Here is a 26620-nt window from a genome sequence, read left to right on the forward strand (position 1 = left end):
TGCACGGGGTGGGGCACATGCACGGGTGCTTTGCGCGCATTGCATTTTGGGGGTTCAGGAGCACGTATTTGCGCATGCACACTTTGGGCACATGGTCTGGAAAAGGTTAGCCACCACTGATATAAGCTATCCACCACTTCAATATCATCACTGTCTGTTTTAAGGCTAGTTGCGGTAATATTGTCACTATTTTGGTGTTAGCCCTAATTATTCTCTTTCCAGTGAATTTGGCCCCTACCCTGTTTGCCTTTGGAAAGCCCTTAAACCTTGGTTTTTCCATCTACCTTGGAGATCCCATGGTGAGCTTGCGTGATGGTTACATAATGTCAAATGAATGCAGTTCTCCTGCATTCTTCAGTTTTTATGTTTGCCTGATTTATGGTTTTAATTGTATGCTGCCCCAGAGTCACATTTTGAAAGATGGGTGGCTACATATATTAAATAAAATAACAGACCCAATATAGAAACGAAAAGCTAGCATTTTCTGAGAAGTCTATTGCAAACATGTTATTACATTGATCAAACATTTAAGTTTTAGGGCATAAAAATTACAATATTAGTACTGACAATATGTTTTTCTGCTTTAATAGTAAAATAATAAGTGAGCATAACTGACTAAACTTGTCTGCCACTATTAAAACCGGTTTGCTGTAAGCTTATTTAAAAAAAAAAATCTCCCCCCCCCCCCAAAAAAGAGAATGTGCAGAATGTTACCGAAAATAAACCTTCCCCAGAAAATAAGCCCTCCCTGAAAATATTTAAATGCATATGCAGCCAGTCCCCACCATTTCCTCTGGTTAGGGTTAGGGAGACAGAGCTGGAAATCAGGTAAGATGGCAAGAGTATCCCCGTCTTGCTCCATGCGCCCCAAAATAATAAGACCTCCCCGAAAATAAGGCCAAGCGCTTATTTCGGGTTTCAAAAAAATATAAGACAGGATCTTATTTTCAGGGAAACATGGTATCATATTTTGATCACTAAATTCAGAGCCTTCAGAAGCTATTCTATTTCTAGACTTTAGAAACCTGCAAATCCTTTTGCTTTAATATATTCCATTAGATACTTGGTTCTTCCTTTTCTACAATATTTTCCTCTTTCTCTCTTGCCTAATTTGGGAAGATAACTTGTCTCCCATACAGATTACATGTGTGCTCATGTGAGACATACGCCAGAATCTGGAAACACTGCTATGGATGATCTTATCAGTCAATGTGCATTGATTGGCTTATAGGAGCATTCTCTTGCAATGGTTTGTGGGAATGTCCTTGAGAGGCAAGAGAGGAAGAGCTACAGCCAGAGCAACAGTCAAATAAGTCTATTTTAGCCCATGGAAAAAAATGGGAGCATGGTAAGTATCTCAGAAGGACATTCCCTGGTTCTGTGGAAAACAAAAGCAACCAAGGAGAGATGTGCTTTCAGACTTGCAAGATTCTGTTACTGTAACCTCACAATTATGTTAGCACTCATGGTTTTGATTTCTTGTCTGAATTATCTTGACACATATGAAAACCCTTAAACACTGAGGACAAGAAAATAAGATGAGAAATGTATGCAAACAATAGGTTAGTACCATTCTGAAATGTATGAAATGAAAATAAAATGGATATGAAAATGAAAGTGATATGAAATCCCTTCTATTATAAACTTTAGAGAATGAATTCATCAATTAGCCAACTATATTTTATCCTGATATGCTGCACAAATTCCAGCCTGAATGGTTAGTTTATGGTTTTATGTGTTATGCTAATCCAGAAAATTGAGCCAAATAAATAATCATTAAGTTTCAATGTACTGTAGAACTCAGGCAATTATGTCAATAAAATATGGATCAATTTCTCATGGGTTGACATGTTGTGGAAACCAAATTATTGCTTATTTTATATTATGTGATTATTCATTGGGAGAGAAACCTTTGCAGTGTCTGAATATCTAAGGCAATACTGTATCGTACATCTTTTAATCTGCAATTCTACAAAGAACATGCCAAACATTTTCATTTCTATTATGCTGGGACATTATTTTTTTAAAAAAATAAGCTAATGAGATATATTGAGATTTTAAAAAAAACACCCTTGCAAGTTTTTTTTTAAACAAAGCAATAAATCCCATTATTGAGCAGCAAACATAATATTGTAAATAATAAATGGATGGATGTAGTAGAAATACCTAAACATGATAGCCACTCCAAAAAGGAAAGCAGGGAGTATATTCTTAGCAACCGGCTGCTGTCAAGATGTAAACCAGTACTCTTTAATTGCTCTCTGAGGTAAAAGTAAGTCCTTTCAGTTCAGTTCACTCACACCATCTCATAGTTCCAAAGAGGTAAACCACAGTTTTCAGGGTCAACATTGTTTTTGTTCTATTCCTTAGAGCCAACCACTAAAGATTGGAGGACATACCTCTGGAATTTAAGTTTTATGTACCAAAACTGAACAGAGCTATTAAAGTACAGTACAGCTGTTTCATATAAATCCATAGTTAACTCTTCCACGCATGCTGCTTGCCTCAGTCTGAAGACCTCCCCCAAACTTGAATACATGATATCCTTGATCTGTACCCAGTGTACCACGAAGGCAACCTTTGCTATCTTTTTTTTTTCCCAGTTTCTCTGGCCCAAACCATGTTGGTCAGTCCACAGCAAATAATTTCACCATAAATTTAGGGACAGAGATCTGCCCTTGTTATTTATCTGTTACTACCCGTAGGTGTAATGCCTTAGCCTATGACCATTTCATTATCAGTCATTTGCCTTTTGGCAGCCATTCCATCATGCCGAAAAGTTGGATAGGATGGGAAGCATGGGGGAAGAGGTTTTGCAGTCTGCCTTTGGGAGAGGGAGGAGGAGATGAGAAAGTCCCCATTCTCTTTCTTTTTTTCTCCTGCTTCATCTGGTGAAACAAAGGGGTGGGTGGGTGGAAGAGTGGGGGAGTGTTGAGATTGATTCTTGCGGAGGATGAAAAGGCAGAGAATGATTTGTTCCCATACTAGAGAGCAATTAATGCAGCCATGAGGAAAAAGCCCCTAGCTGGCTTTCTCTCAGTTTTATGTCAGTAATAAAAGTAGTGAAGAAACAGTAAAGGATATTTTGCCTTTTCTTGAGTAACTGGAAACCTGAATTTCTGACTAATCCTCTACAAGTAATTCCAGGTCTACCACAAAATACTGACCTATCTTCTACCTAGCCCTAACATAGTAGTTGTTCATTTTGTATCGTTTCTGCTTCATCCTAATGATTTTCTCCCTATGCATGACATCCCTACGGCAACCTATAAAATACCGTAGATTCGCTGTTCTGCCAGGCGAGGCCTAAAGCGGCCGCATTAAACTCAAGAAGTTCTCAGAATTACTTATTCATTTCACAGCTCGGTCTACCTCACAGGTTGGCTGCGGGAATAATGGAGTGAAAATTATATCGGTGTTGGGTTGTTTTTTTTTAAAGTTTCTCTGGAAAAGCAACCTCTTTTTTTTTTTGTTCTTCCTTTCAAAGATGTCCCGATTTGAGTTCCTTGGCCCATATAGGAATCCTGTTAAACTCTTCCAAATCGTTCTCCTATATAGTGTCGTCTCCATTTTAGGTTACTAACCTTTCTCTTTACGGATAAATGATTCCCCCTCACTTTGAGACTCATGCTATTTCCAATCTCAACTAACTCCCATAGACCGCTGGGAGGGGCGGGGCGAGGGAGAGGAGAAGCGCCGCGCGTCGGGCGAAGCACAGCGCGTGCCAAAAAAAGAAGAAAGGAGCGAAGGGAAACGCCAGCGCGCGTGCGTGACTGCGTGTATCAAATCCCTTCCCTCCCCTCCCCCCCAGCCCCACCCCCGCCGCGGGCGTCGATTCGATTGCTTCGCTGGTGCCTTCGGTCTAACTCCATTGGACTTCGTTCGCGCAGAGTTTCTTGGGAATGGTAGTATCGTGTGTTTTATTTGCGCGGAGAAGCATACAGTGGTCGGAATTGAATATCGGCCATTTTGTTGGGTTTGCTTAATTGAAAATTGTATGTGTTATGTGATGGCCCAAGTGCCGCCCAAATTAAACATGTAATACGTATATTGCACTAAAACAACATATTAAAATTGTTGCAAGGATGAAATAGGTTACAATCCCTCGTACAGTGACTGGGCCTACCTCCTTTTGAATTCAATGCGATTCCTCCCCCCCCACGCCCCCTTAGTAGAATTCTGTCATTTTTAACTAGATATTGCAGTATGAATCTACCTTGCTGGGTTCGTGCATTATAAACCATCGGTTTTTTTCACAGAGAATACAAACATAAAAAATATTTTTAAAATAAAATAGGCTTTGGTTTCTGAAACCAGGAAAAAGTAATAGTCAATCTGGACAATTAATGATCACTGAATTCAGACTTGAGGTGGTTTTGAAAGGGTAATTCAGATATGACCAAAGATAAAGCCAGCGAAATGTTAGGAGAAATGGTTAGGCTCTGAAATCCCAGGATTTTATTCTTGTATATAAGAAAGTAGAAAGCAGCAAAGCAAATTAATTTTTTATCAAGCCTGTCACTATTTATTGTTTAGTGTGAATGTGTTTTAAGATAATGGACAGGATTTTAAATGCATGTATTTTTCCCCTTATTTAGTTCCCTTAGTTTTATCGAATTCCCAGGATTGACTATACAGTGCCTATATTATAATTCATATAATGATCCATATCATATTCCAGCCAGTGCCATGGTCCTGTATCCAGTGGTGGGATTCAGCCAATTCGCACCACTTCGGGAGAACTGATTGTTAACTTTCTGAACAGTTTGGGAAACTGGTTGTTGGAAGAAATCATTAGGGCAGAGAACCGGTTCTTAAATTATTTGAATCTCACTACTGCCTGTATCAATTACAGGCTTTCATATTATCATAGTGACAGTGTGGAAATGTCCACATATACAGTATGTATATGATTAAGTATATGATGTTATCATATTTATGACCAATCCAATTAATGTTAGCAAAAAATTTAAACGGACCTTTATCTTTCCATCTAAGAGTGGGTTTAGTCTAGTGGTTAAAACATCTAGGAGATTGCGAGTTCTAGTCCCACTTTAGGCATGAAAGCTGGCTGGGTAACTTTGAGCCAGTCATTCTCTTAGCCCAGGATATCAGGCTCAGTCAACAAGCTGGTTGGTCAATTCCTGTTGCAACCAAATGGATCAACACTTGATCAGAAAAAAGCAGAACCCGCGCTTGCAAGAAAAGCTAGGAAGAAAATACATGCTTCCATCTGCAAAACTCTATTCAGCCTTTCATAACCTGGCTCACTCCCTATATATTGGACACAACTCCACTAATTTCCAGTTACCATAGTGATTTGGAATGCGCTAATAATTATAGTCCAGGTCAACTGGAAGGCATCCTCCTATCCTTGAGGAATTCATATAGGACTTTTTTCCTCTTAAATGCACAGAATAATTATATACATGTTCAATTAGAATTAATCCTATAAAATTCAGTGGAGCTTACTCCAAAGCGTGGAATGATCAGTTTAAATTACACTCCGATATCTGTTTTATAGATATGTATATATGTATGTATGTATAAATCTAGAAGCAGAGTTGTAGTTAATGTCTGGATTTTTGCCCTCCCCCCATAGTAGTTAACTCAGTGGTTAAACAATCATAATTTATTAAATTCATCCCCTTTTTTGAACTGTAAACTAACCACACATCAAGTGTAGGTAATAGATTTGTATAACACTTGGCTGAAATGGGAGCCAGTAGCCTATGTTTCAGCATATTATATGAATCCAAATAATTGAGTGTAATGGGATCAAATATATTAATATAGAAGCAATCTCAATGAACAAAGATATCTGACAGTTTAAACCAGGAGGCTCTTTTGACCATCTTGAGACATGAATACCATGGAAATTCATTCATGAAGTTAATTCAGTTATTCCACAACTGAATGACAAGAACAGTCTTTTATAATGGTGATATGTCAGCTGCATTTGCCATTTCTAATGGGGTAAAGCAGGGCTGTGTGCTAGCCCCAGTCTTGTTAAATCTGTTCTTTACTTGTTTATTGCCACATGCTGTCCAGAGTCTAAAGAAGGGAATGTATACTACAGTAGATACTGATTGGACAACTCTGACCTTCACCACTTGAATGCATGGATGAAGTGCCTCCATACAATCATTCAAAAAACTCTCTTTGATGATGAGTGCACTTCTGGCACCAAAAGATAATTATCTACAGTTGACACTTAACTAATTCTCAGGCACTGCTATGCACTTCAGCCTGATTATAAGCCTAACAAGACTGAAGACTGTTATATGGCATACTAGCCCATGCCATATAACAACTCCACAGAACCAAAAATCACTCTTGACAACATCCAACTGACAAATTTGAAAGTGTTTACCTTTCAAATACTTGGGAAGCATCATCTCAAGTAGCTGTGTACTTCAGTAGAGTGTTCAGTCAACACAGCCATCCCTAACTCCATAAAGCTGAAAATCTACAGAGCTGGAATTATCCCTTCTCCCCTATATGGATATGAGTTCTGGACGCTGTTGTCAACAACAATGCAGGCTGGTGACCCCCAGGGGGAGGGCCTTCTCTGTGGGGGCACCTACCCTCTGGAATCAGCTGCCCGCTGAGATAAGGAGAATCCAAGACCTCGGTGTCTTCCGCCGTGCCCTTAAAACTTTCTTTTTCCAGCAAACCAGGCTGGCCTAACACTTTTTAAATGTTTTAATTGGTTTGTTACTGTTTTTAATTATGGGGCCAAATTTATATATATCTTTTAATGGTATTTTAATATTTGTACTCTATGTTTTTATGTGGCTGTACACCGCCCTGAGTCCTTAGGGAGAAGGGCGGTATACAAATTCAAAAATAAAATAAAATAAATAAAATAAATAAATATAAAGGCCCAGATATGGAGGGTGGGACATGAGTCTGCTTACAGGAAGGAAGTACAAGGGCTGACATTGTGGTGTAATGAAAATAATCTCACACTTAACACCACAAAAGCTAAAGAACTTATAATTGACTTCAGGAGGAAGAGAGATGTACATTTACCATTGTACATAAATGGTGAGGAGGTGGAGAGGGTGGGTAGTTTTAAATTTATGGGCATTTATATCTCGAAGGACTTCTCATGGACTATGAATTCTAACATTCTTGTGAAGAAGGCACAGAAGAGGCTGTACTTCCTGAGAATGCTCAGGAAGATAAATCTATCTCAGCATCTACTTCTGTCCTACTATTGCAGCACCATTGAGAGTGTCCTGACATATGGCATTCTTGCATGGTATGGGAGCAGCTCTATAGCGGACAAAAAAGCTCTACAGATAATCATTAAAACTGCCCAGAATATCATCGGGCTCCAGCTACCAGCCCTGGATGACATCTTCGAATCTCGCTGTTTGAGAAAGTTGCATAACATTCTCAGATTGCATAAACATTCTGCTTCCAATCTTTTTGGACTGTTGCCTTCTGGCAGAAGATACAGAACAATTAAAACTAGGACCATGTTTTCTGAATAGTTTTTATCCCAGAGCTATAATTGCACTCAACAATGAACTAAAGGGCCACTATCAGTGAGCTGTTGGACAGTATTACTTGGTCTGTTGTATGGATGTTTGGGTGGTTTAGGGGTGGGGAATTGTGGTGGGTGGGAGTGTGTTTGGGGATTGTTATGTGTGTTGGACCTGGTCTTTGGGGGTTAAGTGAATTTTGTTGTATTGGTATACTGTGTATACACGTACAATGACAATAAAGTTATTATTATTATTATTATCATCATCATCATCATCATCATCATCAGAATGGATGACTATCATATGCCTATTCAATTGCTCTCTACTGGAGATTGGGAAGAGCCCTCGAGGTCATCCATGCTACTGCTACAAAGATTCAGTGAAGGAAATCCTACATCACTATGACATCTAGCCAAAGGAACTAGAAGCTGTGGCTGCTGACAGAAACCAGGGGCAAGTCATGCTATGAAGCCTCCACTGGCTTTGAAGACAGGCACAGCCAAAAACTGATAGAAAACTGTGAGCAGTGTCACAGTATAACACCCAGAGTTATTACAACAATGGACTTCCAGTGCCCTCAATGTGCTAGACTCTGCACTTCCAGACTGGGATTGCAGACCCACATCCATGTCCACAGATGCATTGTTGTGCAGTGCACAACAATGTGTCTTCTTTGAACCCAACAGACTACCTATAGTACAGATCTTCAATATTCCATTCTCTTCTGATTTCTTGTAGTCTAGTTCCCATTATCCTTTGCCAGTATGATAGGAATGTATTGTAGGATATCTGGAAGGCAATAGTTACAATTTAATTAGTTGATGCAGACGTTCATTATTCTAGTACTCTCCATGTTATGGAGATATAATGGGAGTTATAATCCATCATTAAATACAGTAGATTCTAATTTATCTGGAACAAACCTTTCACAAACTTTATTACTGATCCCTGTACTGATAGTTTTAAAAGTATTATCATTCTCATTAACATTTTAATGCAATTGTCTTCATTTTCAACATTTAATTAATTCAATTTATTTAATTTAATTAAATTTAATTAATTCAATTTATATGCCGCCCCTCTCCGAAGACTCAGGGCAGCATAGTAAAATGTGTTACAAAATAGTTCCTAAGTTATGTCTTTCAAGGTTATATGTTTTATCTACTGTGATATTATGATGTGCTTGGTCAACTAAACCCAATTGTCTGGGTATGCTTAATACCTGTATGGAATTGCTTGCAGTGATTCCATAACCTAACTAGAAGGATAGGCACAACATTTTAGACTAAAATGTAGCATGTGGTTAGATGTACTTTGCAAATGCAATAAGTAAGGGAAAAAGTCAAAACATGTATTTATGTTCCTTCAGGAATAAGTTTAACTATTATTCAATAAAGTGAAATCTGGCTAAGTTTGCATAGCATGCTAAGCTAACCCATTGTTAACTACAACTGAACTAGTTTTTTTTTTTAAATTCACCCAGCTGCCTAAGTATACCCATGTAATTGCATAGCCGCACAACTCATTAACATAGCCACAAACTGGGCAACCACATTTTATGTGCAAAAACACATAAATGATTCTTACTCTCTCTAGGGATGTAACTTCCATTTAATTCCTTAATCCAGTGTGCTTGAGTTTCTGAAGCCATTCGCTCACAAGCTTTCAGGCTAAGAAACATGACTATCCACAAGATTTCAGTCCCTGATCCAACTACAGTACTGTAGGCAAATATGTGAGAACAATCAAACAATGGAACAGAAGTTGCCTTCAGAAGTTATGGGAGCTTCAACACTGGAGGCTTTCCAGAAGAGACTGGACTGCCATTTGTCATAAATGGTGTAGGCAGGGTCTCCTGCTTGGGCAGGGGTGGGTGGGTTGGACTAGATGATCTAAGAGGTCCCTTCCAACTCTGTTAATCTTCAAACAAAGTTTAAAACCCTTCTTCAGTTTCAACTATTGGACATTGGATGAGTATTTCAGGAGAGAGAATTTGGCACTTGAGCTCATTGAAATCCCTAATGAAATATAGAATGTTATATTATGTATAAACCGCCTGGTAGAAAGGCAACATTCGAAGTGTTCGATCGGTGTCGCTTGATGAAGAGGAGAAACCCCCGAAGCTCTGGCTGACTCTGCAGGCGTTTATTTAGGTCTACTTTTCTCTTCCAGACGAGTTGATCGATCATTCCGGGATTGACTTCCTGCTGCCTGCCGCTGACATGGCGACGCCGAAGGAGGAGGCACGTGGCCTTTTCAGGCAGGGCGTGCAAGCGGTGTTGGACGGCTGGGCCGTGTTGCAGGTTAGGAGCCTTTCCCGGTAACGAGAAAAGGCGTGCGTGGGTGGGTGGGTGAGTGGACGGTGGAAGAGCTGTCGAATGCAGAATAAACACTATTTTTGAGCTTGCAGTTACAGGAAGGGAGCAGTGAGTATAGTATTGGGAAAGGTAGAGAACAACTTGTTTGGAGGGGCGACTTCTCAGCCTCACTCCGATTTGGCAAGCAAAACAAAAGGCAATTGTGATTTCTTAGTTTTTGTTTTAGTGGATTATGCATTGGCAGTCAGCTGTGGTAGGCTACTGTTTCTACCTATAAAACGCCGACGGCCACAGGGCGGCAGAAAAATAGAGAAACCTTTATGCCTTGACTGCCGCTTAGTGATTGTCGGGATTTTTGCAGCCCCGGATATAGTAGTCCCCAATGGTGGTATCTTAAAAATCATAGATTACTGTGTTGTATAAACACTGCCCCTTACGTTGAGATATGAAGTTGTTCAAATGGATTTCGTTGGTGTGAATGTGTATAAATGAATTAAGTAGATGAGGTTGCTTTTAGATTGGTGTTTATTTAGTGAAATCGCGCACGGAGAACCAGATCTTTTCTATGGTTGCTAAAAACTAAGGCTGTTTCCAGAAATCAAGCTTAATTTATTCATTGATTATATGGCACCAAGTCGTTTTTGACTCCTTGCAACTTTGACTCCTTGCAATCTCCTATTTTCTTCATGATAACTTGTTTTTTTTCAGGTCTCCCAGTGATGCACACATGGCCATTGTAACTGAATCCATTTACCTTGCTGCTGATAATTGACTTGCGTATCTATCTTGATCCTCCCACTTTTATTGTGCGGGCCTTTAAATCAATGCTGATTCTTGCAGACTGCTTTGAAAAGTCCCTGCAGTTTTCTTGGCAAGATGTTCAGAAGTGATATGCCATTGGCTTTTTCCTAGGGCCATAGTTACCCAACTGGGCTTGATGCCAAAAGCAGGACACAACTCAATTTCTAGTTTGGTGTTTTAATCACTACATCAGTGCCTTTCTTTTTCCTCCCTGCTTATTTCTGACATACTTGTGGGGAAATTGTAGGAGGAAAGTGTGTTGGATACGTTTCCCAACTTGAGTTATATGTAAAAACAGTAAAGGTGGGATACAAATACTATTAAGGCAGCATATTAGGGCTCCTAGACAACCATTATGTGGCAACCATTGTTTTTTGATTTTCATTACTACAGCTTGCAGATGTTTTGCATTTTCAGCTGTCAGAGTAGTATCACTAGGCATTTGATGTTTCTTCCTCCATTTTCAAAGCCATGCTCATCTTCTTCCAGTCTGTCTTCCTTGACTGTATAATCTGCACATAGGTCGAATAGGTAAGAGAAGACTTATCTCCCATCTTGTCAGCCTGGAATCAGTTTGTTTAGCTTCACACTGAGACTTCCCGATCTTGCATAGGTTTTGTATGAGGAGATGAAGGTGTTTTCGGATTCCCATTTTTCTAAGCACATTTCTCAGCTTGACATGATCAACATAACTGAAGGCTTCTCTATAATCAATGGAGCACATACTGACCTTTTTGCTAGTTTGCTTTGTGTGCAGCAGCAATAATGGCTCTTGCTCCTCATCTTTTCTAAAAGATGATACCATCTGGTATCGCCTGTCCTGTGTATAAGTCTGTTCAGCATCAATGTTCCTAAAAGCTATTTTGCTAATATAGGAAATTAAGAATATTGTGACAGCTATACACTCTGTTAAGTCTCTGCTTCTGTTTCCTGAGTAGGAAATTGATTGTTGGCCTAAAAGTGTCCAATTCCAGTCCATTTCAAGATGCTGACATCAAATATGTCTGTGTGTAATTGATTCAGTTTTTACTGTGTTGAGCCTTCCCACATTCATGCTTCTTAATTTCCATGCTCCCACCATAATTCTGATTTTCAGCTTCAGATTTTTTTTCCTTGCATGGCAATATCAGAATTAGCCATCCTAGAAGTTTTAATCTAGCCACTTCATAAATACCATTAGTACTCCAAAGGATGTTCAGCTTTTCCTCAATAATGTGTTGAGTGCCATTTGACACGAGGGAGCCATCTTCAGGTACTGTAAGGTCAATTATGCACTAGAGTGTCATAGCCATATGGTTTTCTAGGTAAAATGCAGGAGTGTGGGTAGTCCTTCACGTTTGACCACAACCTTGGGGAAGTTTGCAATGGTGATCACATGACCCTGGAACAGTGCAATCATCATAAATACATGCCAGTTGTCAAACATCCGAATTATGATCACGTGACCATGGGGATGCTGAAATGGTCATAGGTGTGAGAATTGATCATAAGTCACTTTTTTCAGTTCTGTTTCAAATTCAAACAAACGTGTAATTGAACAAATGGTTGTAAGTCAAGGACTACCTGTAGTTTACCGTTGCCTTTTTCTGCGCAGTATAAAATGATGCCTTTGGCCTTGTCATTAAAGTGATCATCCTATATATTGTTGCTGCCCAGTGTAGACAGGCACCTGCCTATTTTAGCTGAGCAGCTAGGATGAGCTTTGTATTCTTGACAGACACCCCCAGTGTCCTTCCCTCATTCCTTCCAGGAACAACCCACCTCACCCCAGCCTGCTACATTGAGGCAGCACAGCAGGATTTGAAAGGAACCCATTGTGATAGGCTAAACTATGGGTTGGCTATCGGCTATCTAATAATACATTATGGCATGCAAACCTAACCAGTCTGTTCATATAACAGGATGATAAATATTTAATTCTTCATAACCAACTGAGCATTTGCTCAGAATATAAAGATAGAATATAATTACCTCACATACAAATACAGCATATAAAATATGTTGTCTGGACAGAAACTAGGAGAGAGGAAGTAACTTTTTTGTTGAGATGACGACAGATGTTAAATTATTTATCCAGGGAATGAACTTAGAAGAAATTGTACCACTTTCCACCAATAAATTTGGTTCACCATAGTTATGTAAACCTTGTTCCAGTCTGGTCAAGAATAAAAGCATTTCAGTAAACAAATGCATATTATATTATTATGTAAACTAATAATACCAATATATTCAAAAAGTGAACTTTCAACTTCAAGGTACAACTCCTACTCAGATGCTTTTCACTGTTTAGATTTCCCCATTCTGGACATGTGTTACTACGCTGTACAAGTATACTCCTTATATGGTAATTTTCTGTTATTCTGAAACTATTGGCAAAGGAGGTAAGCTCTGTAGTAAAGGACACAGCTTGTGTGCAGCTAACTAGTGAGGAAAGGCAGTTAGCTAGCATGTTCTACTTGAGAAAATAATTTAGAAAGCATTTGAAGCCACGTCTCATATGTAACAGAATTGAAAACTATAATGATTTAATAAAGTCAGTCTGACCATGACCAAAAGGAAAGTATATATAAAAGGTAAAAATCTGAATAAATGTAATAAAAGATTAATTATGCTCCTTGCCTTGTATTGTTAGTTTAGCTGTCGAGCAAACGACACATGTTTATATGAGTTTACTTAATCTTATATTTAGAAAAAGAAAAAGAATGCTTCAAGATTATCCCAAGGATATGTGTCTTTTGGTAATGCCAATAGACTTTTATTGAAACCCACATTGCAGGAAAAATGTGGCTTTTCCCTAATTCGATTCCTGAATACAAACAAGCAACATGGAGGACAAATTAGCTTTGTTATTAGAGCTCAGCCAAGGACTGTTAGAACTGGCTAGATAATTCTGTGCTGCTATTTATTCGTGCCAATTATCACCCCAAGCAACCCTTTGTTGCGCCAGTGGCCAGTTGCTGTTTATGAACATTTCCTTGTCTTTTTCCAATTGCAGATAGCAGTTGAAAATGGCTTTGGAGGGGCACATAGCCAAGAGAAAGCTGAATGGATGGTGGGGGCTGTGGAGCAATACTTTGAAAGCAATGGTGAGATTCTGTCCTGTTGCCTGAATGGTAGATGGCCCATGACGTACCTGGAATTACGATGGTAGAATATTCTGATCTTTTAGTCGTTCATTGCTAGATGAAGAGCCTGAACCTGAAACTTGTCTTATGTATGACACAGAATGGCAGGTCTTGAATTTTATAGGAAGCCCTTGGGAGTTAGAATCCTCCCTGCCATGATGAACCTTCTAAAATGTGACATTTAAAAACTGAGATAACTCTTCAAATTTATTATAGTTTCAAAAGCATGAACTGGGTTATCACTTTAAGGATAATAATGACCACCTAGTATCCCCGATCAACATTGCTAGAGGCTCTAGGGTCAAAAACCCTATCGTATGTTCCTTATTTTAGCAAGTTAGTAAAGCTTAATGAGTACAATTAAAAGGCCTGGAACTGGCTTGTATGCTTTCTTCATGGAGACTTGGAGGGTTACATTGGATGGAAAAACAACCAGTAGTCTAGAAACCGTTTAACCCTAGTCATCTTTGAAAATCCCTGTGCAATTCTGTTATTTGACTCTGTGTCCAATCTCTCTACAGCTGACCTTGAACCAGAGGAGATAGAGGACTTCCTTGCTGAATTGATGAACAATGAATTTAACACTATAATAGAAGATGGAAGCTTGGCTCAGGTATTCGTTTGTTACTCTGCAAAGGAAAGAAAAGTGCTGTTTTTCCTCTCCTCTCCTCCCCTCTGTCTATTCAGACAGTCTATTCAGACTGTCTATTCAGACTGTCTTTTCTTGGGTAATGTGCAGTTAGAGAAGTTATGTGGGGATTTAATGGCCCCACACGTAGATAATTTCTCAGTCATTCTGTCTTTGAAAGCTTTCAGACAGATCAAGAGCTTTTTCCAACATTAATTGATGCACCTGTTGAGATGCGTCAGTCAGTCAGTCAGTCAGTCAGTCAGTCCTCGGCTTACAACAGTTCATTTAGTGACTGTTCAAAGTTACAACGGCACTGGAAAATGTGATTTATGACCGTTTTTCACATTTACAACCATTGCTGCATCCCCCATGATCACATGATCAAAATTCAGATGCTTGGCAAGTGGTTCTTATTTATGACAGCTGCAGTGTCACAGGATCATGTGATCAGCCTTTGTGACCTTCGGACAAGCAAAATCAATGGGGAATCCAGATTCACTTAACAACCATGTGACTAACTTAACAACTCCGGCAAGTCGTAACATGGGGCGATACATTTTGGGCTAAGTTGTGGTTGTAACTCGAGGACTACTTGTATCACTGTATTCTTTTTTTAAGTCTTCAACAGGTGAGGAGGTTTGCCCATACTGCAACTTTACTGCAACTGAATATTGTTCCTTGCAAAACTGAACAAAATGTAGCCTGCATTTGCCGGGAAGAAAAGTTATACTTGTGCCTTTCTCCCGTGCCTCCCTTTTGCTCCAGGAAATGTTTTAAGTAAGATTGTGCTGCTTGTTGTTGAAAAGGTACTTGGGGGAAGGGGAGGACTTGCTGTGCCTGTCAGTACCTCCTTAGAGAACCTGTGCTTTTAACAGTGCTTGCACAGCTTTGCAGTTTCAGCAAAGTACATGTTGGAGTTAAGGTGATGGTGACAGAATATGACAGCCTTGGTTATTTTTAAACACTTACGTACCTGGAATCAACAACAAGATGCTTATTTTATTATGGCCTGTGCGATGTAACAGGGTTGCTAATAAACATCTGTGTGAAATTACTGTGAAATAATTAATCCATCTGAGCTCTCATCAATTGCCTAGCAGCATCCAACTTTATCCCAACTAAACAGAGCATATTCTGTTGAACTGTGGCGGAGTCTTTGGTGCTCTCTGACCTTGGTTTGCTCACTGACAGTTCATTACTCAACTAGATAATATTGGTGCTAGTGATTATGGGGTTTGCTCCCTGTTTATAGGCAGTAGGTTGTCCTGCCAATGTTGGTGATGGTGTGGTTTTCTTGGTAGTTCCTTGATGAGGGTACTGTTTTCTGTATGATTGTCTGGTGTTAATCCATGCTTATCTATGTGTTGTGCAGGGGATATGTATTAGTCTTTATGTTTCCTTCTTTTTATTATCTCTTTTGAATGACCTGTAAATATTATTTTGATGTGTCTGTTGATGGCTAATTGCCAAACTTCCAGGAATTTCATACTATTTTTAGATTTGGCTTGACCTAGGATGCTCATAGTTTCCTAGTTGAAATTGTGGTTGAGTCTGTCCATGCATTGTGAGACTGAATTTTCATCATGTCTTTGATGTTCATGGGTACACTCTGCTAGTCTTCTGCCTGTCTTTCTTTGATAGTGTCTTGTTCTGTAAGTTTTTTTTCCTTGGGCTGCTGGATCTTTTGGTTCATTTAAGATATTTTGGAGGGTTTTAGTTTGTATGCTCTAGTGATGTCACATAGTTATAATAGTGTGTTGATTTTTCTCTGAGAAGTTTTAGATGCATGGCAGTGTTCTCCTTTTCATAGGAGAACACTGTGTTGGTTGTGCTTTAATGAATTATTAGGCACATTTTGATAAAGTTGTCTGGGTATCCAATTACTAACATTGATGTTATCTAGTTGAGTAATGAAACACCTACGAGCATTACAACCAAGCTCAGAGAGCATCAAGGACTGTACAACGAAGTGTGTGGATTCATGTGTTGCATAAGTTGCTGACTGAGCCGGAGTTATTAGTTGGATGAGTGCAACATGCTAAATCCCACACAGTACAGTCCTTGACTTATAACTGGTCACTTAAATAGCCCTCAAAGATACTTAAAACCAGTTCCAAGGTTCCAATGGTCACCTAAAAGTCATTTGTAGCAGTTTGTAGTTGCATAACCATGTTTTACAGTGTTTTCACCAAAAACTGGCATTTACTTCAAGTTTTCAGCAAAAACATTGTTCGCCCATAGCAAATAATAGGCTCATTTTGTGACTTCTGCAAAAAAGATAGTAAAAATGGGTCCCATCACATGGTGACCTGCATTATAACTGTCATAACTTAGAACTGTAATGAGGAGGCTCCACTACAGCCCTACGTCCAGGACTACCTATATCCTAGCCTTGCCAAACTAGTGCTTAGGATTTAAAATGGTTCTTGCTTCTCCAGCTGACCAGCTGACCACAGTGGGGCACTATTGCTCCATAAGGAAGCATTGCAGTTCTGAAGAAAAAAAAGCCAGTTGATGAGCCAAGTGCTTGTAAAATGCTAAGTCATAGTTTTTGCACTGTAGATGACAGTCTCCTAGAGAAGTGTAGGATTCTTAACAAATACTTAGTGGATGCACAGAGAGGCCACTAAGCAGATTTTTGGCATAACATACCCGTGTTTCTCCCCAAAAAATATGGGTCTTATTTTCTTTTGACCCCCGAAAAGACGGCTATGCCTTCTTTTTGGAGGGTTCTAATTATTTATTATTTATTTATTTATTAATCAAATTTCTATACCGCCCTACTCCCGAAGGACTCAGGGCGGTGAACAGCCAAGATAAAATACAGATAATACAAATATTAAAAAATCCCTTAAAATTATTAAATATTTCGGCCGAAACACAGATTAAAACACCCAATTTGTAAAATCACGAATTAAAAAATTTAAAAATTTAAAAGATGGGAGTTAGGCCAGGCCAGCTTGCTGAAATAGAAAAGTTTTGAGAGCACGGCGAAACGTGCGCAGGTCCGGGATCTTCCGTATCTCTGGGGGGAGCTCGTTCCAGATGGTAGGTGGCCCCACAGAGAAGGCTCTCCCCCTGGGGGCCGCCAGTCGACACTGTTTGGCCGACGGCACCCTGAGGAGCCCCTCTCTATGGGAGCGTACTGGTCGGTGAGAGGCTATTGGTAGCAGAAGGCGGTCTCGTAGATACCCCGGTCCGATGCCATGGAGCGCTCTAAAGGTGGTAACCAAAACCTTGAAGCGCCCCCGGAAGACCACCGGAAGCCAGTGCAGCTCGCGCAGGAGGGGGGTCACATGGGAGCGCCACGTCGCTCCCATAACCACCCGCGCGGCCGCATTCTGGACCAGCTGGAGCCTCCGGGTGCTCCTCAAGGGGAGCCCCATGTAGAGAGCATTGCAGTAGTCCAAGCGGGAAGTAACGAGAGCATGAGTGACTGTATTTAACGAGTCCCGATCCAGAAAGGGACGCAACTGGCGAATCAGGCAGACCTGATAAAAAGTCCCCCTGGCCACGGCCGTCATGTGCTCTTCTAAAGACAGCCGTGAGTCCAGGAGGACACCCAAGTTGCGAACCCTCTCCGTGGGGGCCAGTGACTCGCCCCCAATAGTCAGTGATGGCACCAACTGACTGTATCGGGATGTCGGAAACCACAGCCACTCGGTCTTGGATGGGTTGAGCCTGAGTCTGTTTCTCCCCATCCAGATCCGCACGGCCTCCAGGCACCGGGACATCACTTCAAGGGCATCATTGGGGTGGTCCGGGGTGGAGATGTACAGCTGCGTATCATCAGCGTACTGGTGGTACTTCACCCCGAAACCACGGATGATCTCACCCAGCGGCTTCACATAAATGTTGAACAGAAGGGGCGAGAGGACCGACCCTTGTGGCACCCCACATACAAGGGGCCTCGGGGTTGACCTCTGCCCCCCTGTCAACACAGACTGCGACTGGTCAGAGAGAAAGGAGGAGAACCACCGTAGGACGGTGCCCCCCACCCCTAACTCCTCTAGCCGGTGCAGCATGATACCATGGTCGATGGTATCAAAAGCCGCTGAGAGGTCTAATAGGACCAGGACAGAGGAACAACCCCTGTTGACTCACCTTGCGGTGGTGGCACCGACAGCCCTGTCCAGCAGGAGCCCGCTGCTGGCCCACTTTTTCTGCGGCCGCTTGCCGCCACTTGCATGCATTGCCACGGCCTCTGTTTTCACCTTCAGATGCCTTCCGGCAGACATCTAAAGGCGAAACAGAGGCCGGGACGATGTGTGCAAGTGGCCGCAGAAGAAGCAGGCAGGTGTGCTTCTTCAGGGTGTGCGAGGCCTGGTAAGTAGGGCAGCTCCACCCCCCCATCCCCACCCTAGTTTTTTTTACCTGTGTACCTTGCCCAACCCCCTGCACCCCAGAGTGGGCGGGGTCTTAATTAGGGCTAATTTTGTGGGTGGGGCTTAATTTGATCACATGTGCTCAAAAATGTGATAGGGCTTCTTTTCAAGGTGGGTTGTCTTTTTGGAGAAACACGATATTATGCAAATGCAGCTATTGTGGCTTGTGAACTATTTATGGTTTATTTTTGTAACGGTTTTGGAGGATGTGGAGGGAGAATGAGAGAGTTTATATGAGCCTATGAGTCTTAAATTATATTTAGTCTCTTTTGAACCATAATCTCTAAAGCTAATTATCTTGGGTTACTCAGAATCAATGAAATAGAAAGCTTTGTAAATGAGCTGCCACCCGCCACCCTTCCACAAATCAACCTAGCTGTACTTGAAGGTTATTGCCAAAATTGATAGGTATGAGCTTCAAACCACTCTGGAGATTACAACTGAATACAGATTAGAAGGGTGTGAAGTTTGTTCGAAAAACTAAGACAGTTTTCATCCAGTAATATTAAAAAGGGAGACTCTCTGATTTAAAATTAAGTCTTTAAAGTAATAGCCACCTCCTTGTATAACTTTTGCAAATACTTACACTGAAAGATGTTTATAACTGAACTGACGAAGGAAAGGCTGAGGCACTAGAAAGGTCCTCATTAAAAACAGCTACAAACAAAAGAGGCTGTGCCCAGTAAGTGAAGATATTGATGTGTACATTAAACCTAAAAAACAAAAAGATCACTGCTTTTTCCCCAGAGGTGTAGTCTGAAGAAATACTGATGACCAAAGCTGTGATATGAAAGAAAACTGACAGGAAAATATGGCATGTGAATGGTCTTTTGGTCCTTATTGTTCTTGGACATATATATTAACAACAGTGTAGATAAGAGGACCTCCAGTGCTGCATGTATTATGGAGGAAATAACTATTGCCAAGACAGCTAAATTCTTGAGACTAGAGCAGAATACAAAGACAATAGCATTCATGTGGTAGAACCATGTACAATAAGAACTCTGTATGGCCATTGTATTTTATTCAACACACAGCTTAGCATATTGTGTACACAGCCACTCACTGGCCATGCGTTGCTGTAAATCATAATGTGATTTGATATGGTTTGAAAAATTGTTCCATTTTGGCTTACTGAGTAAACTATGATTTATTTTAACTGTCTCATTTGTCTAGAAGGCATTGCTTTGGAGAAAAGCCAAGCTCAAAACTTGTCCCAGAATTAACTTTAGGAGCCAACAATTATCTGGGAGACAAGGGGGAGATGAGCTAGAATGAAAAAGGGGAGGATAACTATTTTAAGCTTTGGTATTTTTGGATCATTTGAGATATATTTAATGCTGATGAGACTTGCTAAAAAGCCTTAATTGCAAAAATAGCTAAACAACTCCAGATGTTCCTTTGGCTCTGAAGGATTAAAATTAGCCTTTACTTGGAAAGTTGTTTTAACTAATCAAAGCTTTGTACAGTTTGCTTGCCTAGTGATTGAGTTTTTGGCTCAGTGAGTTGCATGAATTCAGCCAATGCAGTTAGTCAATGGTACAGGTGGCATGTAAACCAAAGCCATTTAAATTTAATAAACTTGGGTTAACCTTTTGTTAAGGTGTAAATGTAGTCTGTTGTGTAAATGTAGTCTGAGAGACATTTGCTACATTGTGGATTCAAAGCTGGATATATATGTAAACACCAAGAGTTCCATTGTTTTGGCATAGCATTGAGTGTGAATTAGGCCATTGTTGTCAGAAAGCCATGGCTGGTACCACATGTGAACCCATCTTATTTTAGAGTTTGAAGCAGTTTCCTTTTTAACTAACATACTCCTTAGATGTTGCTTACTTGGTGGCTGTAATTTTTGCCCAAATTTATAAATCCATTACTACGGAAGAATAGTTAAAACTGGTCATAAATTTATCCAATAACTGTACATGTCTTTAGTTTCTGATGCTAAAAGAATTGGGAGACATCCGTTTCTGGCATGGAGAAAAGAGACCTCGAGGAAGCTGCTTTTAAGTTAGACGCGCTTTTCTTCACTGGAGGAAGGGATGCTGATCAAAGCCTTTGATTTATTGAGCAGTTTGTTATACCATGCAGCAAATGCTGAGTTGGACGAGGCAAGGGGTGGTGGGAAAGACCAGTTTATGGAGCAACTGTTGGATCTTCCAAGGTAATGAGCAATCTTTCCCTCTTCCCATGCTATAGGTAAGCCAGCAACTGTGCCTGTTTTTCAGCCAGAGCCATCAGGGAGATATAGCATCAATGCGTGATGCCATTACTCACCTGGCACAGAAGAAACAAGAGGCTAGGAGGGCAGTTGCCAAATCTCAGCCAGGTGCTGAAAGCAGCAGTGAAGAAGAACAAACAGAAGAGGAGGTATTGAATAAATTCTTCTGAAAATTAAGATTGAGCCTGCAGAGCGGGGGTGAAATGCTCCTGGTTTGGACCGGATCGCCCAATCCGGTAGCGATGGCGGCGGGTGGTTCAGAAAACCGGTAGCAAAAATCCCTGCGCCCTCCCCACCCATGCCTAGCTGAGCCGCGCAATTATCAGAGGCTTTTTTTTTTTTACTTTTAAAAGCATTTTTTCTACAATCTCTTTGGCCAAAAAAATGCTTTTAAAAGTAAAAAAAAAAAAGCCTCTGATAATCGTGCGGCTCAGTTAGGATCGTCAGAGGCTTTTAAAACCATTTTTTCTACAACCTCTTCCGCCAAGAGGTTGTAGGGGGAAAAAATGCCTTTAAAAGCCTCTGGCGATCCCAGCTGAGTTGCCTGATCGTCAGAGGCTTCTAAAAGCATTTTTTTCTGCAACCTCTTAAGCTTGTAGAAAAAATGCTTTTAAAGTGTAAAAAAAAAAAGTTGGCCACGCCCACTCAGTCACATTAACGCCCTCACCAAGCCACGTCCACAGAACCAGTAGTAACAAATTTTAGATTTCACCCCTGCTGCAGAGCAAGCTGCGTACAAAGTGACTTTGTAAATCTGAATGAAATCTGAAGGGCTTTGGGATAGGTTCTGCAGAATGCATTTGCCATGGAAGAATTATAAGTCGATTCTGAAGCCAGCCAATTCTTAAAATTGTGTTATGGGATTGGGAGGATTTAGTTTGCCTGGATTAGGCTTCTGTGAGGCTGGTATCATAAGGCTTAGTCACTTGGTGTTGAAAATTAATAAAATTTTAAGATAAACTGAAGCTCTTATGTTAGGCACTACGTTTGTTTTGAGTAAACTGCTGTGTCAAATGGCAGGAGCCAATTAGTTTATTCAAAAAACCATGAAAAACGAACAGATTGATTATCTTTGTTGTTTCTTCCTCCTTCAGGCCATGGACTGCAGTGCTGGTTCCAGCATGAATGGAATACAAAGCAACCCGTCTCCATTGTCAGATAGGACCACCGAAGATGGATGGATGTTGGTGACAAGGAAAAAGAAATGAAGGGAAAAAACTATGGCAGACCTGGACAGATGCAGCAGTGAACTCTTTGTGCTGCCAAGCCTTGAATTTTCCTATAGGACACACGATAGGCTTCCACAGAAGCCTGGGCACATTGGAAGCACTTTGTTGACGGTATCTTTCTCCTGACTTAACAGAGGCTGAATGGAATTCAACTTGGCATAAAATATTTTTAATCTTTAAAGTTTCTTCCCCCTCAAAATTGGAAGATGTTCTTCCTGGAGTTTGAAACAAATATTGAACAACAATGTAGGTTCTTTGATGAAGGAAGTTCTCCTGCTGTGTCCTATTCATCGATCATCTTGTTCAAGTCATTGGAAAGGAGGCAACTATTTCCCCTCCTTCCAGGAAGGCAAAATCTAACCATCCTTACTATGCAAAGAAAGGACTGCATTCATTCTTACTCAAAGAAAAAAAAAAGAGTGTAACAGAAAAAAATCTTGTATTTTAAAAAAAAAAAGAACAATGAAAAACAAAATACAACAATGAAACGAAAAGTAAAATGGACAATACACAAATCATGATGGTAGGGCACAGGAAGTTTTGGTCAATAAAAGCTTCCCTTCCCCTAACCTTTGCAGTGGCCAGCCACTATACAAGAGCAACAATAAAATATTATTTTGGTAAGATTTTGTATATCCCTTAATACTGAGGCCTTTTTTTTTTAATATAAAAGTTACATGCACTAGTTCTACACCACAGGAGGGCGAAGATAAAAGAATACCATGGGTACCAACAGCAACACCAGCAAACCTACATAAAATAAGGCAAGGATTTGTTTTTGTTTCTTTTTAAAATCCCACATACACACACAATCACCACTCGTTTGTGTGTTGAAATAGTACCAGCAAAAAAGGGAGGGAAGGAGAGGGATACCTCAGGGAATTTTAAGAACTTCCAAGATAGTCCAATAAGGCTCAAAAGAGAGCTCTAAAATTTTAGCCATTTTAAGTGCATTGTGTCTGGGAGAGGAAGCACCTGCATTTAGTTTCAAGGAAAGAAGAGTACTTCATCTGTTACTGTAATAACCACACTTTGTATGGAATCTTACACACATATATTTCCCATTACCTAGATCAGGAGTGATCCATGTTAAGCCAGCTGGGAACTTCACATTATTTGCCAATGGAATGCCTTCATTTCTGTCAGGGACAGTATTTTCCTGGATATTTGATGCTGGAGACTGGCTCTTGAAAACAGCATAAAGTGTTTCTAAAATTGCAAATCAATACACACCTCACTAATGTTTTCCCTTTTTTTGAGCAGTGTTTTGAAAACCAAATAGCAATAGCACTTAGATTTATATACCGCTTCACAGTGCTTCACAGTGCTTCACAGCCCTCTAACCGGTTCACAGAGTCAGCATATTGCTCCCAACAATCTGGGACCTCATTTTGCCGAACTTGGAAGAATGGAAGGCTGAGTCAATCTTGAGCCGGTAAGGATCGAACTGCTGGCAGTCGGCAGTTAAGAACCTGCAATACTGCATTCTAACCACTGTGCTACCACGGCTATAAGCAACTCTTGAGCTCTGAATTTGGTTATTGAAAAAGGCTGCTTTTGCTTATAGGTAGTTCTCGACTTACAACAGTTCATTTAGTGGTCATTTGAAGTTAACAATGGTATCGAAAAAGTTAAATATGACTATTTTTCACACTTCCGACCATTGCAACATCCCCATGGTCATACGATCAAAATTCAGACACTTGACAATCGACTCATATTTATGACGGTTGCAGTGTCCTGGGGTCATGTGATCACCTTTTCCAACCTTCTGAGTGAGTCAATGGAGAAGCCAAGTTCACTTAACCATGTTACTACACAATTGCAATGATTCACTTAACAACTGTGGCAAGAAAGATCATAAAATGGGGCAAAAGCCACTTAACTCTCACTTGGCAATCTGGCTCAATTGTGGTCATAAGGCAAGGACTACAGTATGTGTTAATGGAGAAATTAATACTGCACTAGCACCATATTCTAATATTCGTGGGTCTTAAGACAAGACTTTGGCAGTCTGTAGCAATTTGGCCATGGTCTGTATTTCACCAATCCTTAAAAGAATTCCAAGGCAAAATATATTCTCAACTCTTCCTCATTCTCTCCCATGGGCCACCTGAATGGAAGTTGCTGATAAATTTGAAAACTTCTTTCTGCATCTTTGCTTTGACCCAAGACGTCTAATCTCCCCAGCCCTATTATTGAGAGTTCACAAGCCACTGGAGGCATAGACCCGTTGTTAAATAAGTTGGGGTGAAATGCTGACATTGAAATGAATGAGATTTGAAGTCTCTGGACTCTTGTAAACTCTTAGTCGTATTCCCACTTTATGTATGTAGTCTAGCATCTCTACTGTTCACTGTAGAAACTTTCTCCCTTAGCATGTCTATGCTCCGTGATCCTCAGAAAGATGACATTTTATAGATGCTTTTTTAGATCAGTAGTAGGTGAGATATGACCCTCCAGTGGTTGCAGCACTCTCAACTTCCATCAGTTCTTGCCAATATGGCCAAGTGATGAAAAATGATAGGAGATCTGGTCCAACAATGGACACAAGCACCAACCTGATAATCCATTAATAGTAGCTAACTATAGCTCTTTTTTGCCATTCAATTTAATTCAAAAAAGAGCCAAATTAGAAGAGTGGGCATTATCCAAATGGTTCCTGAAGGATTTTACAGCTTGAGTTCAGTGGAACTGAAATCAGTCTTAGGATTCCACAAAGTTGTAACAGAAAATTAATAAGGGGATGTAGCCAACTCATGAGTTCTTGTGATGAGGAAGAATTTATCCTCAAAACAGAAGCTGTACAAAGGTAAAGACCATCTTTTTTTTTCTTCTCTCAATCTAACCCAACCCAGATTTACTCCCATTTGGCACAAAAATCAAGACTGGTAGAATGGCTTCAAGTTATAATGGAAAATTGCCTACCTATCAAATCTGCAACAGACTGAAACACCCTACATAATCTCAGAGATGGGGAATTAGAGGAATAAGTTATCAAACAAAGAGGCAAACAGATACTTGAGAAAGGACACTCCCCCATTTTTTGTCTTCCTAAATCACTGGAGTTCAGTAAGTGCTAAATAAGCAGTGGGGGAATTGGAAGAGCAGATCTTGGTCCAAGAGGTAAAAGAAGGGGGAAGCACATTCTTAGAAGAAGAAATCATTTTCTCAAATCAGTTTTTCCATGCATAGAAGAGAACATGAAAGGAACTAAGTTGGAGGGGGCGGAGTGTGGGTTACTGCATGCTATGGTGTGGGAAGAACTGGCCTGGAGCAAATCTCAGTGCATGTGCTTTATCCCTATGGCTGGGGTATGGCAGAGAACATCATGGCTGAGGACAGGTCAGATGGCTATGGCAGATGCTGACAAAAAGAACCGAGAAAGTGCTAGAGAGAAAGAGGAAGAAGGAAAAATAGTTTCAAGTATACTGGTCAAAGAATAGTGAGCAAGGTCCCCATGTGGGCAGAGTCCATTTTTCCCAGTTCCTCAGGCCCATGCCTTAGGTTCTCTCTGCTTCTGTATCCTCGTCGGCCTCCAAAATTGAAGGTGGCGTTTTTGCTTCTTCTCCGCGGCCTGCCCTGCTCAACACTTCCATCCATCGCTGCCGCAACTCCTCAGTCTCAGGGCTGAAATACCAACACAGATGGCTCTGGCTGATCCGGAAGGCATGGCGTCGGTCCACCCGTTCGCTGGGCTCAGGAAGGCTTACTTCAAACCCAATCAGAGGCATTGAGCGCAGGGCTTTTACATCCTGCAGGATGACAGAGCAGGAGGTTATAAACAACCCTAAACTGACTTGGTGAGCCGAGTTGAATTGCCCTTCTGATTTAGACTTCTCTTTTCCCAAAGGGATTCAAAACTAACTGAGCATTCATTATCAGTTGAGCCCAATGGTTTTTGATAGCTGATTTTTATCTTTGGGGAGAAGGTGACATGAGACATCCTTGAGGTCAGGAGAAGGGACTTAGTGGCCTGAATGCCGCCCTCCAGCCCTTTTTTCTAAAGCCTCAGAGCCCCATTATCATTCAACAGACTTTCAGCCCCATAATTTCAAGAGGCAGCACTCAAATAAGCTATTAGCAATATAGGTGCACTAGGCCTTTTCAGTGCTTACCACGAATCCCCAACTGAACTCATCCCCCTCCCCAAAGATGACATCACTGTGTCTTTGCTGTGCTGTGCACTTTGTGACTATTAAAAAGGAAGAAAGTGCAACCCTTGAGTGTTGCCTAAAGGTAAAGGTTCCCCTCGCACATACGTGCTAATCGTTCCTGACTCTAGGGGGTGGTGTTCATCTCCATTTCAAAGCCGAAGAGCCAGCACTGTCCAAAGACGTCTCCGTGGTCATGTGGCCGACATGACTAAATGCCAAAGGCGCACGGAACACTGTTACCTTCCCACCAAAGGTGG

The 26620-nt window shown here is 40.7% G+C and overlaps 2 protein-coding genes across 2 annotated transcripts in view; one reads left to right on the forward strand and one right to left on the reverse strand.

The window, feature by feature from the left end:
* The first annotated feature begins 3818 nt into the window (after positions 1–3818).
* Positions 3819–22830, forward strand: TSR2 (TSR2 ribosome maturation factor). Its single transcript, XM_070935141.1, has 6 exons — positions 3819–3905; positions 9669–9799; positions 13611–13701; positions 14262–14353; positions 20956–21126; positions 22072–22830. The coding sequence occupies exons 2-6, from the start codon at positions 9719–9721 to the stop codon at positions 22183–22185; spliced, it is 549 nt and encodes a 182-aa protein (XP_070791242.1). The 5' UTR covers positions 3819–3905; positions 9669–9718; the 3' UTR covers positions 22186–22830.
* Positions 22831–25178: 2348 nt separating this feature from the next.
* Positions 25179–26620, reverse strand: part of FGD1 (FYVE, RhoGEF and PH domain containing 1) — a 53662-nt gene continuing 52220 nt past the window's right edge. The window contains exon 18 of the mRNA XM_070935143.1: positions 25179–25961. Coding sequence (XP_070791244.1) covers positions 25710–25961 — 252 coding nt within the window. The 3' untranslated portion in view covers positions 25179–25709. The remainder of the gene's footprint in view (positions 25962–26620) is intronic.

Source organism: Pituophis catenifer, unplaced genomic scaffold, assembly GCF_029215685.1.
Source record: "Pituophis catenifer annectens isolate HBS135680 unplaced genomic scaffold, rPitCat1.0.hap2 SCAF_2, whole genome shotgun sequence".
Lineage (NCBI taxonomy): Eukaryota > Metazoa > Chordata > Lepidosauria > Squamata > Colubridae > Pituophis > Pituophis catenifer.

Coding starts and splice junctions, on each gene's coding strand:
- TSR2 (XM_070935141.1), top strand. CDS start 9,719: ATGGCGACGCCGAAGGAGGAGGCACGTGGCCTTTTCAGGCAGGGCGTG. Junction 13,702..14,261: donor GCAATACTTTGAAAGCAATG/GTGAGATTCTGT, acceptor ATCTCTCTACAG/CTGACCTTGAACCAGAGGAG. Junction 21,127..22,071: donor AAGAACAAACAGAAGAGGAG/GTATTGAATAAA, acceptor TTCCTCCTTCAG/GCCATGGACTGCAGTGCTGG.